At 40.5% G+C, this 19757-nt stretch overlaps 1 protein-coding gene across 4 annotated transcripts in view; it reads right to left on the reverse strand.

Moving 5' to 3' along the window:
• The window catches only part of rnf13 (ring finger protein 13), a 264442-nt gene that overhangs the window by 54860 nt on the left and 189825 nt on the right, over positions 1-19757 (reverse strand). For all 4 annotated transcript variants that reach the window (XM_072254984.1, XM_072254985.1, XM_072254986.1 and 1 more), the window contains 2 exons: positions 13362-13467; positions 4710-4803 (listed from right to left, as the gene is read on the reverse strand). In XM_072254984.1, coding sequence (XP_072111085.1) covers positions 4710-4803; positions 13362-13467 — 200 coding nt within the window. The remainder of the gene's footprint in view (positions 1-4709; positions 4804-13361; positions 13468-19757) is intronic.

Raw genomic sequence — 19757 nt, forward strand, 5'->3', positions numbered from 1 at the left:
TTTAAAATGGAGATTGATAGGTTCTTGATTAGTCTGGGCATCAAAGGTTACAGGGAAAAGACATGAGAATGGGGTTGAGAAGGACAATAAATCAACCATGATGGAATGGTGGAGCAGACTCAAAGACCTGAATGGCCTAATGCTCCCATGTTTTATGGTCTTAGCAGTCAGTTTGCACTGCATGTCACTTTGGACCCACAGCAATATAGATAACACTCTAATTTCCCCTGAAACTGTCACTATAAATAAAGATGAAAATGAGCAAACAGCCCACTCAACATCTAATTACAGAACAGAGTCATAAAAGACTAGAGATCACCTTGCTCAACACCCCCTTTGCACCAAGGACATCTTCCATCTTCAGACAATACCAATATGTAGTAACCAGATTACTGTATTAGCAATTTCCGGCGTATGGTATTTAATTTTGTTGTAGAGATATCTTAATGTTAAATTTGTTTCAAAGGCTAAGTAGAACTTAGTTTTAACAACACACACAAAATTCTGGTGAAACACGGCAGGCCAGGCAGCATCTATAGGAAGAAGTACAGTCGACGAAGGGTCTCGGCCCAAAATGTCGATTGTACTTCTTCCTATAGATGCTGCCTGGCCTGCTGCGTTCCACCAGCATTTTGTGTGTGTTGCTTGAATTTCCAGCATCTGCAGATTTTCTCGTGCTTGAGAACTTAGCTTCACCTTTTTTTAAAAAAAAATCAAACTGCTATTCTTTATTTGGACACAGAATACCAATATTGGGGTCAATGCTAACATTTGATGCGTATTTCTGATTGTCTTTTAGAAGGTGGTGATAAGCTGCCTTCATGAATCACTGCACTCCTGACCTGTTGAGTAGGGAGTGTTCAAGGATTGTGATTCTATGATCATGAATAACAGCAGTATGGATCCAAATTAGTGTGTCTTGTCGGGCAACCTGTAAGTGGTGATGTTTTCCTATTTGGCTGCTACCATTGTGTTTTTTGGTGGTGGTTTGTGGGTTTGGTGAATTGCTGCTTTTCTTTTTATATATACATTGCAACCACAAAGTATGAGCAAACGTGGTGGATGGACTGCTAGGCATCTGAATATTTTGATGTATATGGTGTCAAGCTACATGTTGAAGTTGCATATCCAGGTATTTAAAGAGTATTCCATCACATCTGACTTGTGAGTGATGGATAGTGGATTATAGGGAGCCAGTAGGTCAGTCACTCACTATAGGATATCCAAGGACCAACTCCTTGCATAATTTTTAAATTAGATTTCTCGTGAATCGTGATCCTAAAATGATGTTGTTGAATGATTTAGCAATGGCAATACCATGGAATGCCAAGGTGTGATTGATTCTCTTGATGAAAACAATTTCTTGGTCTTGGATCTCACTTGCATCTTATTCATCACCCATACTAGAATGCTGTCCAAGATTTGCAAATAGGTAAAGACTATCTTATAAATATGAGGATATCCCAATGGATTCCCACATTGTTCAATTGTATTCAAATGACCACTTCCTAACCTTATGATAAGGGAGGATCATTAAACCTGTTTAAGGCACATCTTAGACTGCTACTTTGAGCATCTGTTGCACGAATGACTTAAGGCTAAGATAACTGAGCTCCAACAATTTAAGTCATTTTGCTTTGTTTTCCATACGATTCCATTCAATTAACCTTTATCCCCCCCAGAATTCCCATCGACTCCAGTTTCACTAGGATCTCTTCAAATTTCAAAAGCTTCAAAGTCAATTTATTATCAAAGTACGTATCAACAATGAGTCAGTATACAGAGAAGAGCTGCTGCAGCTAACGGACTGCTGCAGAGCCAACAACCTGTCTCTGAATGTGAACAAAACAAAAGAGATGGTTGTTGACTTTAGGAGGACACGGAACGACTACTCTCCGCTGAACATCCAACAACTCCTACATAGAACACAAAAGATCGTTAAGAGCACAAAATTTCTTGGTGTTCACCTGGTGGAGAATCTCACCTGGTCCCTCAACACCAGCTCCATAGCAAAGAAAGCCCAGCAGCATCTCTACTTTCTGTGAAGACTGAGAAAAGTCCATCTCCCACCCCCTATCCTCACCACATTCTACAGAGGTTGTATTGAGAGCATCCTGAGCAGCTGCATCACTGCCTGGTTCGGAAATTGCACCATCTCGGATCACAAGACCCTGCAGAGGATAGTGAGGTCAGCTGAGAAGATCATCGGGTTCTCTCTTCCCGCCATTACAGACATTTACACTGCACTCTGCATCCGCAAAGCAAACAGCATTATGAAGGACCCCACGCACCCCTCATACAAACTCTTCTCCCTTCTGCCATCTGGCAGAAGGCACCAAAGTATTCGGGCTCTCATGACCAGACTATGTAACAGTTTCTTCCCCCAAGCCATCAGACTCCTCAATACCCAGAGCCTGGACTGACACCAACCTACTGCCCTCTACTGTGCCTATTGTCTTGTTTATTATTTATTGTAATGCCTGCACTGTTTTGTGCACTTCATGCAGTCCTGGGTAGGTCTGTAGTCTAATGTAGTTTTGTGTTGTTTTACGTAGTTCAGTGTAGTTTTTGTATTGTTTCATGTAGCACCATGGTCCTGAAAAACATTGTCTTGTTTTTACCGTGTACTGTACCACAGTTATGGTCGAAATGACAATAAAAAGTGACTTGATATATTAACATATACGATCTTGAGATTCATTTTCTTGCAGACATTAACAGGGAAGAAATAAATACAATAGAATTTTATGAAAAGCTACAGATACTAACAATCAATCTGCAAAAGAAGACATACTGTGCAAAAATAATACTGTGTTGTGACATCACAAGAAACTAACAACTGAAAACAAATTCAAAGTGATCACTGGAAAGTTGAAACAGCCACACGGAAGGACTGCAACAATACAAGGCCATCAGTCACGTGATACTCTAATACTCTTGGGGATTGATTTCCAAGAGCCTTCTGTAAAGGAATAGCCACATCTTATCAAGTTGCCACTTTACAGTGCATGTTCATATTAAGTGTGACTACAGATGCCTAAAGCACTTCAGGTAGTCAAAACAATCATTAAAATAGTTTAATAAAATGTGTTCCATTTTATTTGCCACAAGAAAAGCGCACCCATCAAGGACAACACCATCCAGGTCATTCTCTCTTCTCACTGGGAGATACAGAAGGCTTTGATCCCACACCACCAGGTTCAGGAACAGTTATTGCCGTTCTACCATCAGGCTCCTGAACCAGCGTGGATAATTTCACTCGCCACACAACACTGAACTAGTCCCACAACCTATCGACTCAATTTCAAAGACTACAACTCATGTTCTCCGTATTATTTTTTTTACTTAATTTTTTTTTATTTGTATTGTTTCTTTCTTGCATATTGGTTGTCAGTTGTTTGTGTATAGTTTTTCATTAATTCTATTGTGTTTCTTTGTTCCACACTGAATGTCTATAAGAAAATGAATCTTGGGGTAGTATATGGTAATGTACATATACTTTGAAAATACATTTACTTTGAACTTTGAAAATATTTGAATTCTAATCATGCCTTTGTATGATTATTAAAAATCAGAAATTCTACCGTTTTCAACAGTTTTGGCACTGATGGAGAATCCATGAAAAGGACTGGACATTCTGTTGGCTTCTAAAAGTACCTGGGCTCTGGTAACTTTTCTAGGACTGGTAATTAAAACCACAATGGCAGCACAATTCCCTCAGGACAAATAAAAGTGTGCTCCAGCAGGCATAAAGATTTTGTCATACATTATAAAACAGCCTTCAGGCGTCACATTCTAAAGTAGAATGCCCTATCATGTTAAAACTTAATGTTTAGACTAAACCAATGCTCCGAATGTGAAATCATCCCACCAAAAATTAATCACCACAGTTAAAGATGAAATGCAAACAGATGATGTTATACTTTCCAGATAGAATTTCAATTATGTGGTACACTATATTGACTTGGAAAAAAAATGTAAAACATTACATACGATAACAGAATCAAAGCAATTAATGATCAAAGCAGTACATGCTTTAGTCTCAGTTGCCTTCCTTTTTTTCCATCCTAGTCTCCTTTCATTCCACAATATTGTTTCCACCCACAGTAGCTACTGCCCCATACACTTCCCATTGTCTTGCATCTTTTAAAGCTGTTTCAGTCTAAAGCAAGGGTTCACAACCTTTTTGATGCCATGGACCCCTACCATTAACTGCAGGGTCCCTGGACCACAGGTTGGGAACGCTTCGTCTAAAGCCTTCTATACGTCCTTACTTTTTCTTCATGAGGCCACTAAGGAGCCTCAATCTGCATCATACCTTCTTCCAATCTCATAATTCTTCCCCCTCCCAATTTTTGCCATTGTAACCATTCATCTAATTATTCACAAAGTGTTATTTCTTCCATGGTCACTTGATACGTGACAGTGCTCTGGCCTATTCTATGTAAATTTATAACACCCATCCTCTCCAATTTGAACGCATCTTTAAGCATCAAAAGCACATGCTGAACGTTTCACTAGAGTAGCACTGAATCACAGGCCACATCACACATATTTCTTATCAAGGACAGCTCTTGTTAGGTAAAATTTCCAAATGAGTGGAGACAGAAATCCAAGTTCACAACATTGTTCATATAAACATCACTTGCAATTTGTTACAAATTACATATATGAATATTTCAAACTGATTAAAAATGAGGACCACTTACCCTTTTTGAATTTGTGTACTGGTAGCTTCTTCAGCTGATCTTTACGCAACCTGTTTCTTCTTGCCCTGTGTCTATCTTGAATAAATTTTGAAATCTAGGAAGTAGAAAAACAGTGTACCAATTTTGAGACATTCACTTATTCTATATTAAATGTACACCTACAATAAACCTACTTCTTGTCCATTTATGATTCCCATTCTGGCAATCGATAACACCCAAGTAGTGTTCACATTCAAATAACAGCAGTGCTTTAGTAGCTCAAATTGAGTTTTTTTTTAATAATGCATAAATTATGACAGCCAATTTAAACATATTGGAAACCCACAGATATTGCATGAGAATAGAATTGTTTTTATAATTGCTCTTCCCCAATACTATGAGTCAACGCTTAGATTGTGGGGGGGGGGGGGGTGCAGGGAGTCAGGCCTTCTTATACTGGTGTACTATTTCCAACACAAGCCGGAAGCAAGGGCTCGCAAATTAAATCTGGCAATTATGTGCTAAACTATGAGCAAGTGAAATGCTCAAAAGATGGGTACAAAGAGAATGCAAAGACTCATCCAGTAACTTAAGGTTCAGTTACTCATTGTTGATTGCAGGTGGAACACAAAGTCAGTGCAGGATGAGCTGTAGATTTGATGGGTTATGGACAATATTATGCAAGCTGGTTAATGGAATAATTGAGATTGTGGATCAATGTACAAGGTACAATAATGCAAAGGAAATTGGCATGGAAGGATTCTATAATGGTTGGAGAATAGAAAGCCGTTAAAAAGAGAATACAGGAAATCAAGAAGTGACTACTTTCCACTGATAGCAAATCTTGGACATAGATTGATTACTGATATAGTCAATGTATCAAATGTACTGCATGCAATGTTAGCTCAAAACATTTAAGGCACTACAGTTAAGTAGGTGCTCATGCATTCAACAAATAGAAAACAGACAAGTTCGCTAAGACGATAAACTGAAATTTCAGTCAATACGGCTACAGAGCTGTCTTCCCATGTGTCACAGACATTTGGATTCAAGCAAGGCTTGAGGCTTGAGAATGAAATCTTGACTCATTCAGCAAAAATTAAAAATTGCTGCACATTTAGACAAAAAAAAGCCACATGACATTGACATAAATCAGTAATGTCCAATAATAGTGTTTATTATTATGAAAGGGGAACTGTTCTCTAGAATAGCTCTCTAAGGGTAATAAACTACAGTTTATTATTGTCTTTTAATATCTTGAACAATTTTTTTAAGGAAAATGCTTACTAATCAGGAATAGCCATTTGTTCTTTTTAAAAAGCAAAAAGAGTCATTTAGCTAAGAAATAAGCCCTTCAGCCCATCATATCAATGCCAACCCTTTTTGTCATCTACATCAAACCAATGTGCATTCATAACGTCTGTATCCCTCCATGCCTGACCTATTTACAGTTCAGTCAAACTGTCTTTCAAGTGTATATAATTGCATCTGACTCAGATCTCCATTAAAAGTTCTCCCCTCTTATCTTAAAGATATGCCTTCTAGCTTCAGACTCCCAAACCCTGGGAAACCCTGGGAAAAAGGCTATCTATCCTATCTATATCCCTCAATTTTATAAACCTCTAGGGTCAACCTCAGCAGTGAGAATTAACCCAGTTTATCCTACTTCTCCTTATAAGTAAAACCCTCCATTCCAGGCAACATCCTGTTGAATCTCTTCTGCACTTTTTTGAAAGCTCTCACATCCTTCCTGTAGGGTGGTGACTAGAACTGTACACAATACAGTCTGACCATTGATTTCTGTAGCTACAACAGAACATACTAACTCTTACGCTCAATGCCTCAGACTATGAAGACAAGCATGCCACATGCTTTTTTTCCTTTACCCTACCTACCTGGGTCACCATTTTCAGGGAGCAATGAAGTTGCATCTCAAAAGCCCTCTGTGTATCAACACTCCTGAGGTCCCTTCTACTTACCGTCATCATCATCATCAGGTGCCATGCCCAGTTTGAGCTTTGGCTGCCATGGCCCATACACTCCCATTTCGGGTCAAGTGCAGTCCTGATAGAAATTTGCCATCCCAAAATTCATTACTTCACAATTGTCTGGATTAATGGTTGCGTTGAATTGTTCTCTGATTTTGGTAATTCATTTGCAAATGTTTCATCACCACAATAAAAGACATCATCGGTGCACTGTTCACTTCTGCCGTGTCCTCTGAATGCTTGGCCTTTATATACTTATCAATCAGTTGATTGTTCGTGGTAGTATATTTCACCTTAAGCATTTGTGAAAGAAAGGTTGCTCCCGTGTGGAGGCTTGCCTGCAGGCGAAGTTCTCTTAATGGCGAGCACTTCTGAGCGTTTGACACCCAAAGTTGTTGAAAATAATTCAGAAATTGTGTAGCTTGGTGGTTGATGGTTGGGTTAAGTTGAATCTTGGCAAGCCATTAGTAAATGTTTCACCACCATACAAGAATCATCATCTAAATCATTGATATACAGCACGAAAAGAACCTGTCCCAACACCAACTACTGTGGAACAACACTAGTCTTTGGCAGCCACTAACTATGCCAGTAACTTTCCTGTAATACCATGGGCTCTTAACTTGGTAAGCAGCCTCATGTATGGCACCTTGTCAAAGACCTTCTGAAAGTCCAAATATACAACATCCACTGCATCCCCTTTGTCTATCGTACATGTAATCTCCTCAACAAATTCCAACTGGTTCATCAGGGAAGATTTTCCCTCAAGGACACCATGCTGATTTTGTCCTTTTGTTGTCCTGTATCACCAAGTACTCCATAACCCCATCCTTAACAATTGACTCCAACATCTTCCCAACCATTGAGGGCAGGATAACTGGTGTATAATTTCCTTTCTTAAAGAGTGGAGTGACATTTGCAATTTTCTCGTCCTCTGAATCCATGTCAGAGTCCAATGATTTTTGAAAGGTCATTACTAATGCCTCCACAATCTCTACCACCACCACTTTCATAACCCTAGGGAGGAGTTCATCTGGTCAGGAAAACTTACGTACCCTTAAGTCTTTCAGCTTTTTGAGTATCTTCTCCCTTGTAATAGTAACTACACTCACTTCTCTTCCCTCACACCCTTCAACATCTGGCACACTGGTAAGTGTCTTCTACAGTGAAGACTGATGAAAAATACTCATTTAGTTCATCTGCAATTTCCTTGTCCTCCTGTTATTATTTCTCCAGCCTCATTTTCTAGCAGAACTATATCCACTCTCATCTCTCTTATTTTTTTATATATACTTGAAAAACCTTTCACTATCCACTTTGAAATTGTTTGCTAGCTTGCTTTCACAATGCATGTTTTCCCTCCATATGATTATTTTAGTTGCTCTCTGTAGGTTTTTAAAAACTACCTGATCTTCTATCTTAGCAGTCCCCAACCACCGGGCCGCAAAGCATGTGCTACCGGGCCGCGAGGAAATGATACGAGTCAGCTACACCTTTCCTCATTCCCTGTCACGCACTGTTGAACTTGAACGTAGGGTTACCAGCTGTCCTGTATTTGCCGGGACATCCTGTATATTGGGCTAAATTGGTTTGTCCCATACAGGACTACCCTTGTCCCGTATTTCCCCCGCTAAGGCAGAGCGTTCCTATGAAACCTTTCGTGCCGAAATGGCGTAAAGTGAAGAAGCAATTACCATTAATTTATATGGGAAAATTTTTTGAGCATTCCCAGACTCAAAAAATAACCTACCAAATAACATATAAAACCTAAAATAACTAACACATAGTAAAAGCAGGAATGATGTGATAAATACACCACCTATATAAAGTAGAAATAATGTATGTACAGTGTAGTCGGGAAGATTAAGCCAAAACCGATTTGTGGAAAAAAAATCGGCACGTACTTGCATGCGCACGTCACGCATGTGCACACAGGTACCCGCGCAAGGCTTTATGGTCATCTTCCTCAGGGTAAACACAACTGTCCCGTCAACATACACAAAAAATGCTGGTGAACGCAGCAGGCCAGGCAGCATCTATAGGAAGAGGAACAGTCGACTTTTCAGGCCGGGGTCCTTCGTCAGGATTTGACTGCTACTTTTGTCCCTTATTTGGGAGTGAGAAAGTTGGCAACCCTAACTGTAAAAGACATGCTGAGGTGAATTTGACCCTACTTGAACACCTCCCCCTCACCCCGGTTGGCAAGTCCGCAAGAATATTGTCAATATTAAACCGGTCCGCGGTGCAAAAAAGGTTGGGGACCCCTGTTCTATCTTCCTGCTAATTTTTGCTTTGTTGAATGCTCTCTCTTTTGCTTTTACATTAGCTTTGACTTCCCTTGTCAGTTACGGTTGTACTATTTTGCTATTTGAGTATATCTTCGTTTCTGGAAAACATCTATCCTGGCACCTTCCTCAATTTTCCCAGAAACTCGCGCCATTGCTGCTCAGCTGTCATCCCTGCCAGCATCTCCTTCCAATTTACTTTGGCCAACTCCTCTCTCATACCACTGTAATTTCCTTTTCTCCACTAAAATATTGCTACGCAAGACTTTACTTTCTCCCTATCAAATTTCAAGTTGAACTCAATCAATTGTGATCACTGCATCCTAAGGGTTCTTATACCTTAAGCTCCCTAATCACCTCTGGTTCATTACATAACACCTAATCTAGTGTAGCTGATCACCTAGTAGGCTCAACAACAAACTGCTCTAAAAAGCCATCTGGTAGGCATTCAACAAACTTACTCTCTTGAGATCCATTACAACCTGATTTTCCCAATTGATCTGCGTGTTGAAATCTCCCATATCTATCTTAACATTGCCCTTCTGTCACACCTTTTCTATTTCCCATTGTAATCTGTGGTCCACATCCCAGCTACTGTTGGGAGGCCTGTATATAACAGCCATCGGAGACCTTTTACACCCTTGCAGTTTCTTAACTGAACCCACAAGGAATCAACATCTTCCAATCCTATGTCACATCTTTCTACAGAGCTGATGCCATTCTTTACCAGCAGAGCCACACCACCCCCTCTGCCTACCTTCCTATCCCTCCGATACAACATGTAACCTTGGACATTCAGCTCCCTACTATGACCATCTTTCAGCCATGAGTCAGTGATGGCCACAACATCATACCTGACAATCAGCAATAGTGCAACAAGATCATCCACCGTATTTCTTACATTCCGTGCATTGAGATATAACACTTTGAGTACTGCATTTGCTATTCTGCATCCTTGTACTGATGCTCACCCTGCTGGCTGCAATTTTATCTTATCATTTGCCTGCCCTTCCTGACAGTCTATCTTTGTTTGATAGCATGCTATCTTTTCTTTTTTACCCTCCGTCCTATTCCGAGTCCCTTCTCTCCAGTCCAGCCCCAGCCAAATTAGTTTAAACCCTCCCCAACAGCTCTGTCTGCGAGAATGTTGGTCCCCCTCGGGTTCAGGTGCAACCCATCACTTTTGTACAGGTCATACCTCCCCCAGAAGAGATCCCAGTGATCCAAGAACCTGAAGCCATGCCCCCTGCACCAGTTTCTCGGACATGCATTGATCTGCCAGATCATCCTCACTGGCGTGTGGCACAGGCAGCAATCCTGAAATTACTTCCCTGGAGGTCCTGCTTCTCAGCTTTCTGCCTAGCTTTCTAAATTCTCTCTCCAGGACCATTTTGCTATTCCTTCTATGTCATTGGTACCAGCATGTACCAAGACATCTGGCTGCTCTCCCTCCCTCTCCAAAATGCTGTAGACAGGATCCGTGACGTCCCTGGCACCTGGGAAGCAGCATGCCGTTTGGGTGTCCTGTCTGCTCCTCATGAAATTTACTTTCTCATCTGTTCTTCTACTTTCTGCAAGGCCTACATTAAAATCTCAAAGTGATCGCCTTTTTTTAAATTCCTAAATTCTACCCATACAGACTCACTGGCCAACTCTTCTAGAATTCTTCCCTTGCTTTTCCTGATCAACAGTAAAAATATTAACTGCACTCCACTAACAAAGAAAAAATAACATTTGGCTGGCTATTTCCCTAAGCCCTTTAAAAGATAACCAAAATAATATGGGAAAGGTTCCTAGTTCTTCAAATTAGATTAGCCTGAGGCAAAAATCTCTTATAAAAAAGACCTAAAGTTTTCATAAAAATTTGCACTATGTCTAGCTATCATACCCCATGCTAACACTTAACTATCAATTAGTGATAATTTCAAATAACTAGATAATTGCATCAAAAACATTAAAACTGCAAACTAATATACATGCATACTTGGAGAGTTTTGGAAGAGCTCTGACTAGAAAACCACATCCAAGTACTTCAAATTATGAAGCCAAATTCAAAAGCATCGTGATAGTCACTCAAAAACATCTAGTCGTGTAAAGTTAAAATGCTTAGAGACACATAGATGAAAGAATAATGGAGGGCTATCTGAGAAGGATGTATTAATTAGGTTGATCTTGGAGTTGGTTAAAAGGTCGGCATAACATTGTGGGTCAAAGGGCCGGCACTGTGATGTAAACATAGAAAAGCCACAGGAACACGCCATTCGGATCACAATGTTGTGCCAAAGCAGTTAAAAAGCAAATAAAAAAACACCCAAACAGTAATCCCTCCTACCTACTCAATGTCCATATCCCTCTATCTCTGTTACATCCACGTGCCCATCCAAACGGCTCTTAAAAGCCTCTAATCTATTTGCCTCTACCGCCATACCAGGCATCCAAACTTACCCATCATATTCCCCCGATCCTACCCCCTCTCAGCTTTAATGAACGTCCTCTGGAATTAGACATTTCAACAGCATTTCAGTACTGTACTAGAAACATAGAAAATAGGTGCAGAAGTAGGCCATTCCGCCCTTCGAGCCTGCACCGCCATTTATTATGATCATGGCTGATCATCCAACTCAGAACCCCGCCCCAGCCTTCCCTCCATACCCCCTGATCCCCGTAGCCACAAGGGCCATATCTAACTCCCTCTTAAATATAGCCAATGTACTGGCCTCAACTGCTTCCTGTGGCAGAGAATTCCCCAGATTCACCACTCTCTGAGTGAAGAAGTTTTTCCTAATCTTGGTCCTAAAAGGCTTCCCCCTTATCCTCAAACTGTGACCCCTTGTTCTAGACTTCCCCAACATCGGGAACAATCTTCCTGCATCTAGCCTGTCCAATCCCTTTAGGATTTTATACGTTTCAATCAGATCCCCCCTCAATCTTCTAAATTCCAACGAGTACAAGCCCAGTTCATCCAGTCTTTCTTCATATGAAAGTCCTGCCATCCCAGGAATCAATCTGGTGAACCTTCTTTGTACTCCCTCTATGGCAAGGATGTCTTTCCTCAGATTAGGGGACCAAAATTGCACACAATACTCCAGGTGTGGTCTCACCAAGGCCTTGTACAACTGCAGTAGTACCTCCCTGCTCCTGTACTCAAATCCTCTCGCTATAAATGCCAGCATACCATTCGCCTTTTTCACCGCCTGCTGTACCTGCATGCCCACTTTCAATGACTGGTGTATAATGACACCCAGGTCTCGTTGCACCTCCCCTTTTCCTACTCGGCCACCATTCAGATAATAATCTGTTTTCCTATTTTTGCTACCAAAGTGGATAACTTCACATTTATCCACATTAAATTGCATCTGCCATGAATTTGCCCACTCACCCAACCTATCCAAGTCACTCTGCATCCTCTTAGCATCCTCCTCACAGCTAACATTGCCACCCAGCTTCGTGTCATCCGCAAACTTGGAGATGCTGCATTTAATTCCCTCATCCAAGTCGTTAATATATATTGTAAACAACTGGGGTCCCAGCACTGAGCCTTGCGGTACCCCACTAGTCACCGCCTGCCATTCTGAAAAGGTCCCGTTTATTCCCACTCTTTGCTTCCTGTCTGCTAACCAATTCTCCATCCACATCAATACCTTACCCCCAATACCATGTGCTTTAAGTTTGCACACTAATCTCCTGTGTGGGACCTTGTCAAAAGCCTTTTGAAAATCCAAATATACCACATCCACTGGTTCTCCCCTATCCACTCCACTAGTTACATCCTCAAAAAAATCTATGAGATTCATCAGACATGATTTTCCCTTCACAAATCCATGCTGACTTTGTCCGATGATTTCACTGCTTTCCAAATGTGCTGTTATCACATCTTTGATAACTGACTCCAGCAGTTTCCCCACCATCGACGTTAGGCTAACCGGTCTATAATTCCCCGGTTTCTCTCTCCCTCCTTTTTTAAAAAGTGGGGTTACATTAGCCACCCTCCAATCCTCAGGAACTAGTCCAGAATCTAATGAGTTTTGAAAAATTATCACTAATGCATCCACTATTTCTTGGGCTACTTCCTTAAGCACGCTAGGATGCAGACCATCTGGCCCTGGGGATTTATCTGCCTTCAATCCCTTCAATTTACCTAACACCACTTCCCTACTAACAAGTATTTCGCTCAGTTTCTCCATCTCACTGTTATATTCTGTTATATACTGTTTTATATTCTAAACAGACTAGTGTATGGGTTGTTCATTTTGTATAAATAAGGCTTTCCAAAGCAATAAGCCCATGCCAATACAGTTAAATTATCCAGGAACAATGTATAGTAAAGCTTTGCAATATCTTAATGTTACAGCATTTTCATATACAGAAACAATACATACAAGTAATGAATTAATACATACCATAAAAATAGCTATCAGGATTAAGCAGATTCCAACTATGATGAGGAACGGAATTAGATAGTACTCCAATGGAAGGCTAAAATCAGGTAGTATCACTATGTGCCCACTGTGGAGAAAGATAATAAAAAAGAATGTTTGCAGATAGTTACGAAATCGCAACTGGTGATGGCCAAAGCACAAGTCCAGAAATGCTGCTAGAACGCACATAACAATGATCAGCATTTTTGGTTTGTTGATTACATTGTCACAATAGCAACGATGTCAGCAGCACAAGTTGATACAAATAATAAATAACTGCCCACAAAAAGGGAAGCCCTGATTTTATGAACCAATGTCATTGTGATCCTTTGAACTGATGCAAGCAGATAGTGAACAAGTAGCAGTACCAAGTCTGATGTCACGCTGACAACACGGGGGCTAGATTGTGATGTAACTGTGACAGCTCCACATGCATAAAAGTAATGAAACTTCATAGCTTGGGCTTTTTTTGTGTTTTGTTTTGAAAGCAATAATGGTGCTTCAGTAAATTCTACGTGAAACATTTCAACTTATTGTCTCAAAAAAAAATTTCAGATTGAAGTTACAACTTTTATTTTTTCATTTTTTAAAATGGGGACACCACTGAAAAGTCCAGCATTTGTTGGCCATTCTGAGATGACCTCAAGAATGTGGTGGTGACCATCTTGAGTTGTTGCAAGTCTTTCTGGTAAAGTAGATTAAAACAACAAAGATGTATTTTTAATGTTTTAATTGTTCCGACATATGGTAATTTTTGATTGCAGTTACTTAAGTGTTTTATTTCAGTAAGTACACTATTTGTAGTGAAAGAGTGGAAGAGATTGAGAATCCCGGACGGTCTGTTGCCTCCCTGGTGCCAAGGTCCGCAATATCTCGGATTGAGTCCTCGGTATTCTCAAGAGGGAGGGTGAGCAGCCGGATGTCGTGGTCCATGTAGGCACCAATGATGTGGGTAGGAAGAGTGAGGAGGTCCTGAAAGGAGAGTTCAGGGAGTTAGGCGCCAAGTTAAAGGACAGGACCTCCAAGATAGCAATCTCAGGATTGCTACCAGTGCCACATGCAGGCAGGTTTAGAAATAGTAAGACAGCGCAGATTAACACGTGGCTGAAGACATGGTGCAAGAGGGAGAGCTTCAGATTTATAGATAGTTGGGCAGTTTTCCAGGGAAGGTGGGACCTGTTCCGGCGGGACGGTCTACATCTGAACTGGAGGGGGACAAATATTCTTGCAGGTAGATTTGCTAGAGAGGCTCCGGTGGATTTAAACTAGATACAAGGGGGGAGGGGAACCAGAGTGTAGGAACAAATGTAGGGGAGAAGGAAGAAAAAGAAAATAGTAAAGTTGTTTGTACTGTTATTGAAAAACAGGGAGTAAGAGGTGGAAAATTTCTTAAATGCATTTATTTTAATGCTAGGAGCATTATAAGAAAGGTGGATGAGGTTAAAGCATGGATTGATACCTGGATGTATGACATGGTAGCTATTAGAGAAACATGGTTACAGGAGGGGTGTGATTGGCAACTAAATATTCCTGGATTTAATTGCTTCAGGTGTGATAGAATCGGAAGGACAAGAGGGGGAGGTGTTGCATTGCTTGTCAGAGAAAATATTACAGCGGTGCTCTGGCAGGATGGATTAGAGGGCTCGTCTAGGGAAGCTATTTGGGTGGAATTGAGGAATGGGAAAGGTGTAGTAACTCTTATGGAGGTGTATTATAGACCAATAAATGGGGAGCAAGAATTGGAGGAGCAAATTTGTAAGGAGCTAGCAGATATTTGTAGTAAGCACAAGGTTGTGATTGTGGGAGATTTTAATTTTCCACACATAGACTGGGAAGCCCATACTGTAAAAGGGCTGGATGGTTTGGAGTTTGTAAGATGTGTGCAGGATAGTTTTTTGCAGCAATACATAGAGGTACTAACTAGAGAAGGGGCAGTGTTAGATCTCCTGTTAGGGAATGAGATAGGTCAGGTGACGGAGGTTTGTGTTGGGGAGCACTTCGAGTCCAGTGATCACAATGCTATTAGTTTCAATATAATTATGGAGAAGGATAGGTCTGGACCCAGGGTTGAGATTTTTGATTGGAGAAAGGCTAACTTTGAGGAGATGCGAAAGAATTTAGAAGGAGTGGATTGGGACAATTTGTTTTATGGGAAGAATGTAATAGAGAAATGGAGGTCATTTAAAGGTGAAATTTTGAGAGTACAGAATCTTTATGTTCCTGTTAGGATAAAAGAAAAGGTTAAAAGATTGAGAGAGCCATGGTTTTCAAGGAATATTGGAAACTTGGTTCGGAAAAAGACAGATATCCACAATAAATATAGGCAGCATGGAGAATATGAGGTGCTTGAGGAATATAAAGAATGCAAAAAGAATCTTAAGGAAGAAATTAGAAAAGCTAAGAGAAGATATGAGGTTGCTTTGGCAAGTAAGGTGAAAATAAATCCCAAGGGTTTCTACCGTTATATTAATAGCAAAAGGATAGTGAGGGATAAAAGTGGTCCTTTAGAGAATCAGAGTGGATGGCTATATGTGGAGCCAAAAGAGATGGGGAAGATTCTGAACAACTTCTTTTCTTCGGTATTTGCTAAGGAGAAGGATATTGAATTGGGTAAGATAAGAGAAACAGGTAGGGAAGTTATGGAAACTATGATGATTAAAGAAGAGGAAGTACTGGAGCTTTTAAGGAATATAAAAGTGGATAAGTCTCTGGGTCCTGACAGGATATTCCCTTGGACCTTGAGGGAAGTTAGTGCGGAGATAGCAGAGGCTCTTGCAGAATTATTTCAAATGTCATTAGAAACGGGCATGGTGCCAGAGGATTGGCGTATTGCTCATGTTGTTCCATTGTTTAAAAAGGGTTCGAAGAGTAAACCTAGCAATTATTGGCCTGTGAGTTTGACGTCAGTGGTGGATAAATTGATGGAAAGTATTCTTAGGGGTGGTATATATAATTATCTGGATAGACAGGGTTTGATTAGGAACAGTCAACATGGATTTGTGCGTGGAAGGTCATGTTTGACAAACCTTATTGAATTTTTTGAAGAGGTTACTAGGAAAGTTGACGAGGGTAAAGCGGTGGATGTTGTCTATAGGGACTTCAGTAAGACCTTTGACAAGGTGCCACACGGAAGGTTGGTTAACAAGGTTCAATCGTTAGGTATTAATATTGAAGTAGTAAAATGGATTCATCAGTGGCTGGATGGGAGACGCCAGAGAGTGGTGGTGGATAACTGTTTGTCAGATTAGAGGTCGGTGACTAGTGGTGTGCCTCAGGGATCTGTACTGGGTCCAGTGTTACTTGTCATATTCATTAATGATCTGGATGATGGGGTGGTAAATTGGATGAGTAATTATACAGATGATACTGAGATAGGTGGCGTTGTGGATAATGAAGTAGGTTTTCAAAGTCTGCAGAGAGATTTAGGCCGGTTAGAAGAGTGGGCTGAAAGATGGCAGATGGAGTTTAATGCTGATAAGTGTGAGGTGTTACATTTTGGTAGGACTAATCAAAATAGGACATACATGGTAAGTGGTAGGGCACTGAAGAGTGCAGTAGAACAGAGGGATCTAGGAATAATGGTGCATAGTTCCCTGAAGGTGGAATCTCATGTGGATAGGGTGGTGAAGAAAGCTTTTGGTATGCTGGCCTTTATAAATCAGAGCATTGAGTACAGGAGTTGGGATGTAATGTTGAAATTGTACAAGGTATTGGTGAGACCAAACTTGGAGTATTGTGTACAGTTTTGGTCACCGAATTATAGGAAAGATGTCAACAAAATAGAGAGAGTACAGAGAAGATTTACTAGAATGTTACCTGGGTTTCATCACCTAAGTTACAGAGAAAGGTTGAACAAGTTGGGTCTTTATTCTTTGGAACGTAGAAGGTTGAAAGGGGACTTGATAGAGATATTTAAAATTATGAGGGGGATAGATAGAGTTGACGTGGATAGGCTTTTTCCATTGAGAGTGGGGAAGATTCAAACAAGAGGACATGAGTTGAGAGTTAAAGGGCAAAAGATTAGGGGTAACATGAGGGGGAACTTCTTTGCTCAGAGAGAGGTAGCTGTGTGGAACGAGCTTCCAGCAGAAGTGGTTGAGGCAGGTTCGATGTTGTTGTTTAAAGTTAAATTGGACAACTATATGGACAGGAAAGGAATGGAGGGTAATGGGCTGAGTGCAGGTCGGTTGGACTAGGTGAGAGTAAGAGTTCGGCACGGGCTAGAAGGGCCGAGATGGCCTGTTTCCGTGTTGTAATTGTTATATGGTTATATTATATTGTAGCTGTTTAGGGAAAGGGAAGAACACAACTAAATTTGAATCTACTAAAATTGTGCAAATTCAGCTCAATGCTGATTCAGTTTCATCTTTTAGTCTTTAAATTCAAATGAAGAAAGATTCCTGACAATCTTGTTGCCACCTTGGTGCAAAGGCAATACAATTTTGATGTAAATGTGTAAAACAAAATGGGATCTAGTTTGCAGATGGCCATTTCAAAAATGGGCTTTATGTACTAGACAGTATATCTGAGTAGAAGGTCATGCAGTGGTTTGCCAGAAAAATGTACAGTGCCTTGAAATAGTATTCAGCCCCCAACCCTCTGTTCACATAAATGAATATTACAACCAGGGATTTTGATCAATTTAATTGAGAATTTTTATTTGTGAATGACATGCTCCTTTTATTACAGTAGAGCCCCCTAAAAAACAGGGAAAATAGTAAAGTATGAAAAACTAAAAATTCGAAGTATTCATCCCCCTTTATTCAGTACTTCATTGAACCACCTCTTACAGCTATTACAACTAGTAGTCTTTCTTGGATACGCCTCTACTAGATTTGCACAACATGATACGGAGCAAGTTTTGCCATTCCTCCTTGCAAAATTGCTCAAGTTGTGCCAGGTTAGTTGGGGAACAGTGGTGGACAGCGATCTTGAGGTCTTGCCGGAGATGGTCGATCAGGTCAGGACTCTGACTGGGCCATTTAAGGAAATCAATTTTCTTCATTTGAAGTTACTCCATGGTTGCTCTGGCAGTGTGTTTTGGGTCATTGCCCTGCTGAAAATGGACTTCCTCCCCAGTTTAAGCTTTCTGGCAGAGGTTAGCCAGTTTTTAATCCTTATCTCTGTATTTAGCTGCATTCATCTTCCTATCAATCCTGAGCAAACTTCCAGTCCCTCTGCTGAAAAACATCCCCATAGTATGATGTTACTTCTACCATACTTTACAATAGAGATAGTGTTACTTGGCTACTGTGCAGTATTAGATTAATGCCACACATACGGCTTAGTGTTGAGGTCAAAAAAAGTTCCACTTTAGTCTCATCTAACCACAAGACCGTCTTCCACATCTTTACAGTATCTCTGAAGTGATGCTTTGCTAAGTCTTTATGGCCAAGGATATGCTTTTCTTTTAGCACAAATAAAATGTTGGGTCTACCCTTAATATCAGCAAAATTAAAGTTTTTAAATAACGTATCCACATTGTACAACATTCGAGCAAAAATAAAGGGCCACAGGATAACTCTAGGAAACGTGGACCAGTCCTCTCAGTGAAGACAGATATTGCTGATGAAATTCATCAACTTCAGGATACTAGCACAGATTCTGGTCATTTGAGAAAAAGAGGGCTTGAAGGTCAAGGCCTTAAACACAGCACAGAACTCATGATTTCCAGTAAACAGTAAATCATAAAATGAAATTAGCTTTATTTGACACACTGTGAAATGCTTCTGAGGCTTCAACTGTCAGCAATAGGCACCTGAATGAGGGAGAAATACCACCTACACTGTCTCTGCGTAGTCCAAAGGATAGCACAACAGGCTCGTAGATAGGCAGGAAGTGGAGGGATATGGATATGTCCAGGCAGAAGGGATTAGTTTAGTTAGGCATTTGATTACTAGTTTAATAAGTCTGGCACAATATTGTGGAGAAGTTCCTGTGCTGTACTGTTCTATATTCTCAAGCAAATGAACATTAGTGCCCTGTCACAGGCTTACAATCCCAGATTTGAGACTAGAATTACATTTATCCTATTGCTTTGGAAAGGCCACAGCCACATTCTTTGTATGCCCAAAACCGTACTCCCAAAACAGGTACACTTTCCCAAGAACCCTCAAAGGAAGAAGCTAACTGATGGACAGCGGGAAAGATTTAAAGATGTCGTCAAAACTTCCCTGATAAAATAAATTCAACATCCCACTAGGTCCTGTGAACTCCTGGCCAATGATTTCTCAAAGTTCATGAGCACTTGGGAGAGCACCAAGAATCTTAAGTCCATGGGTCAGAAACCTACAGAAGCCCTTTAGTCTATACAGCTTGATTATTGAACATTAATTGTGCCAATATTAATCTGGCTACTGGACCCAAGCCCATTGTGAT

This window comes from Mobula birostris, chromosome 4 (genome assembly GCF_030028105.1).
Source record: "Mobula birostris isolate sMobBir1 chromosome 4, sMobBir1.hap1, whole genome shotgun sequence".
Classification (NCBI taxonomy): domain Eukaryota; kingdom Metazoa; phylum Chordata; class Chondrichthyes; order Myliobatiformes; family Myliobatidae; genus Mobula; species Mobula birostris.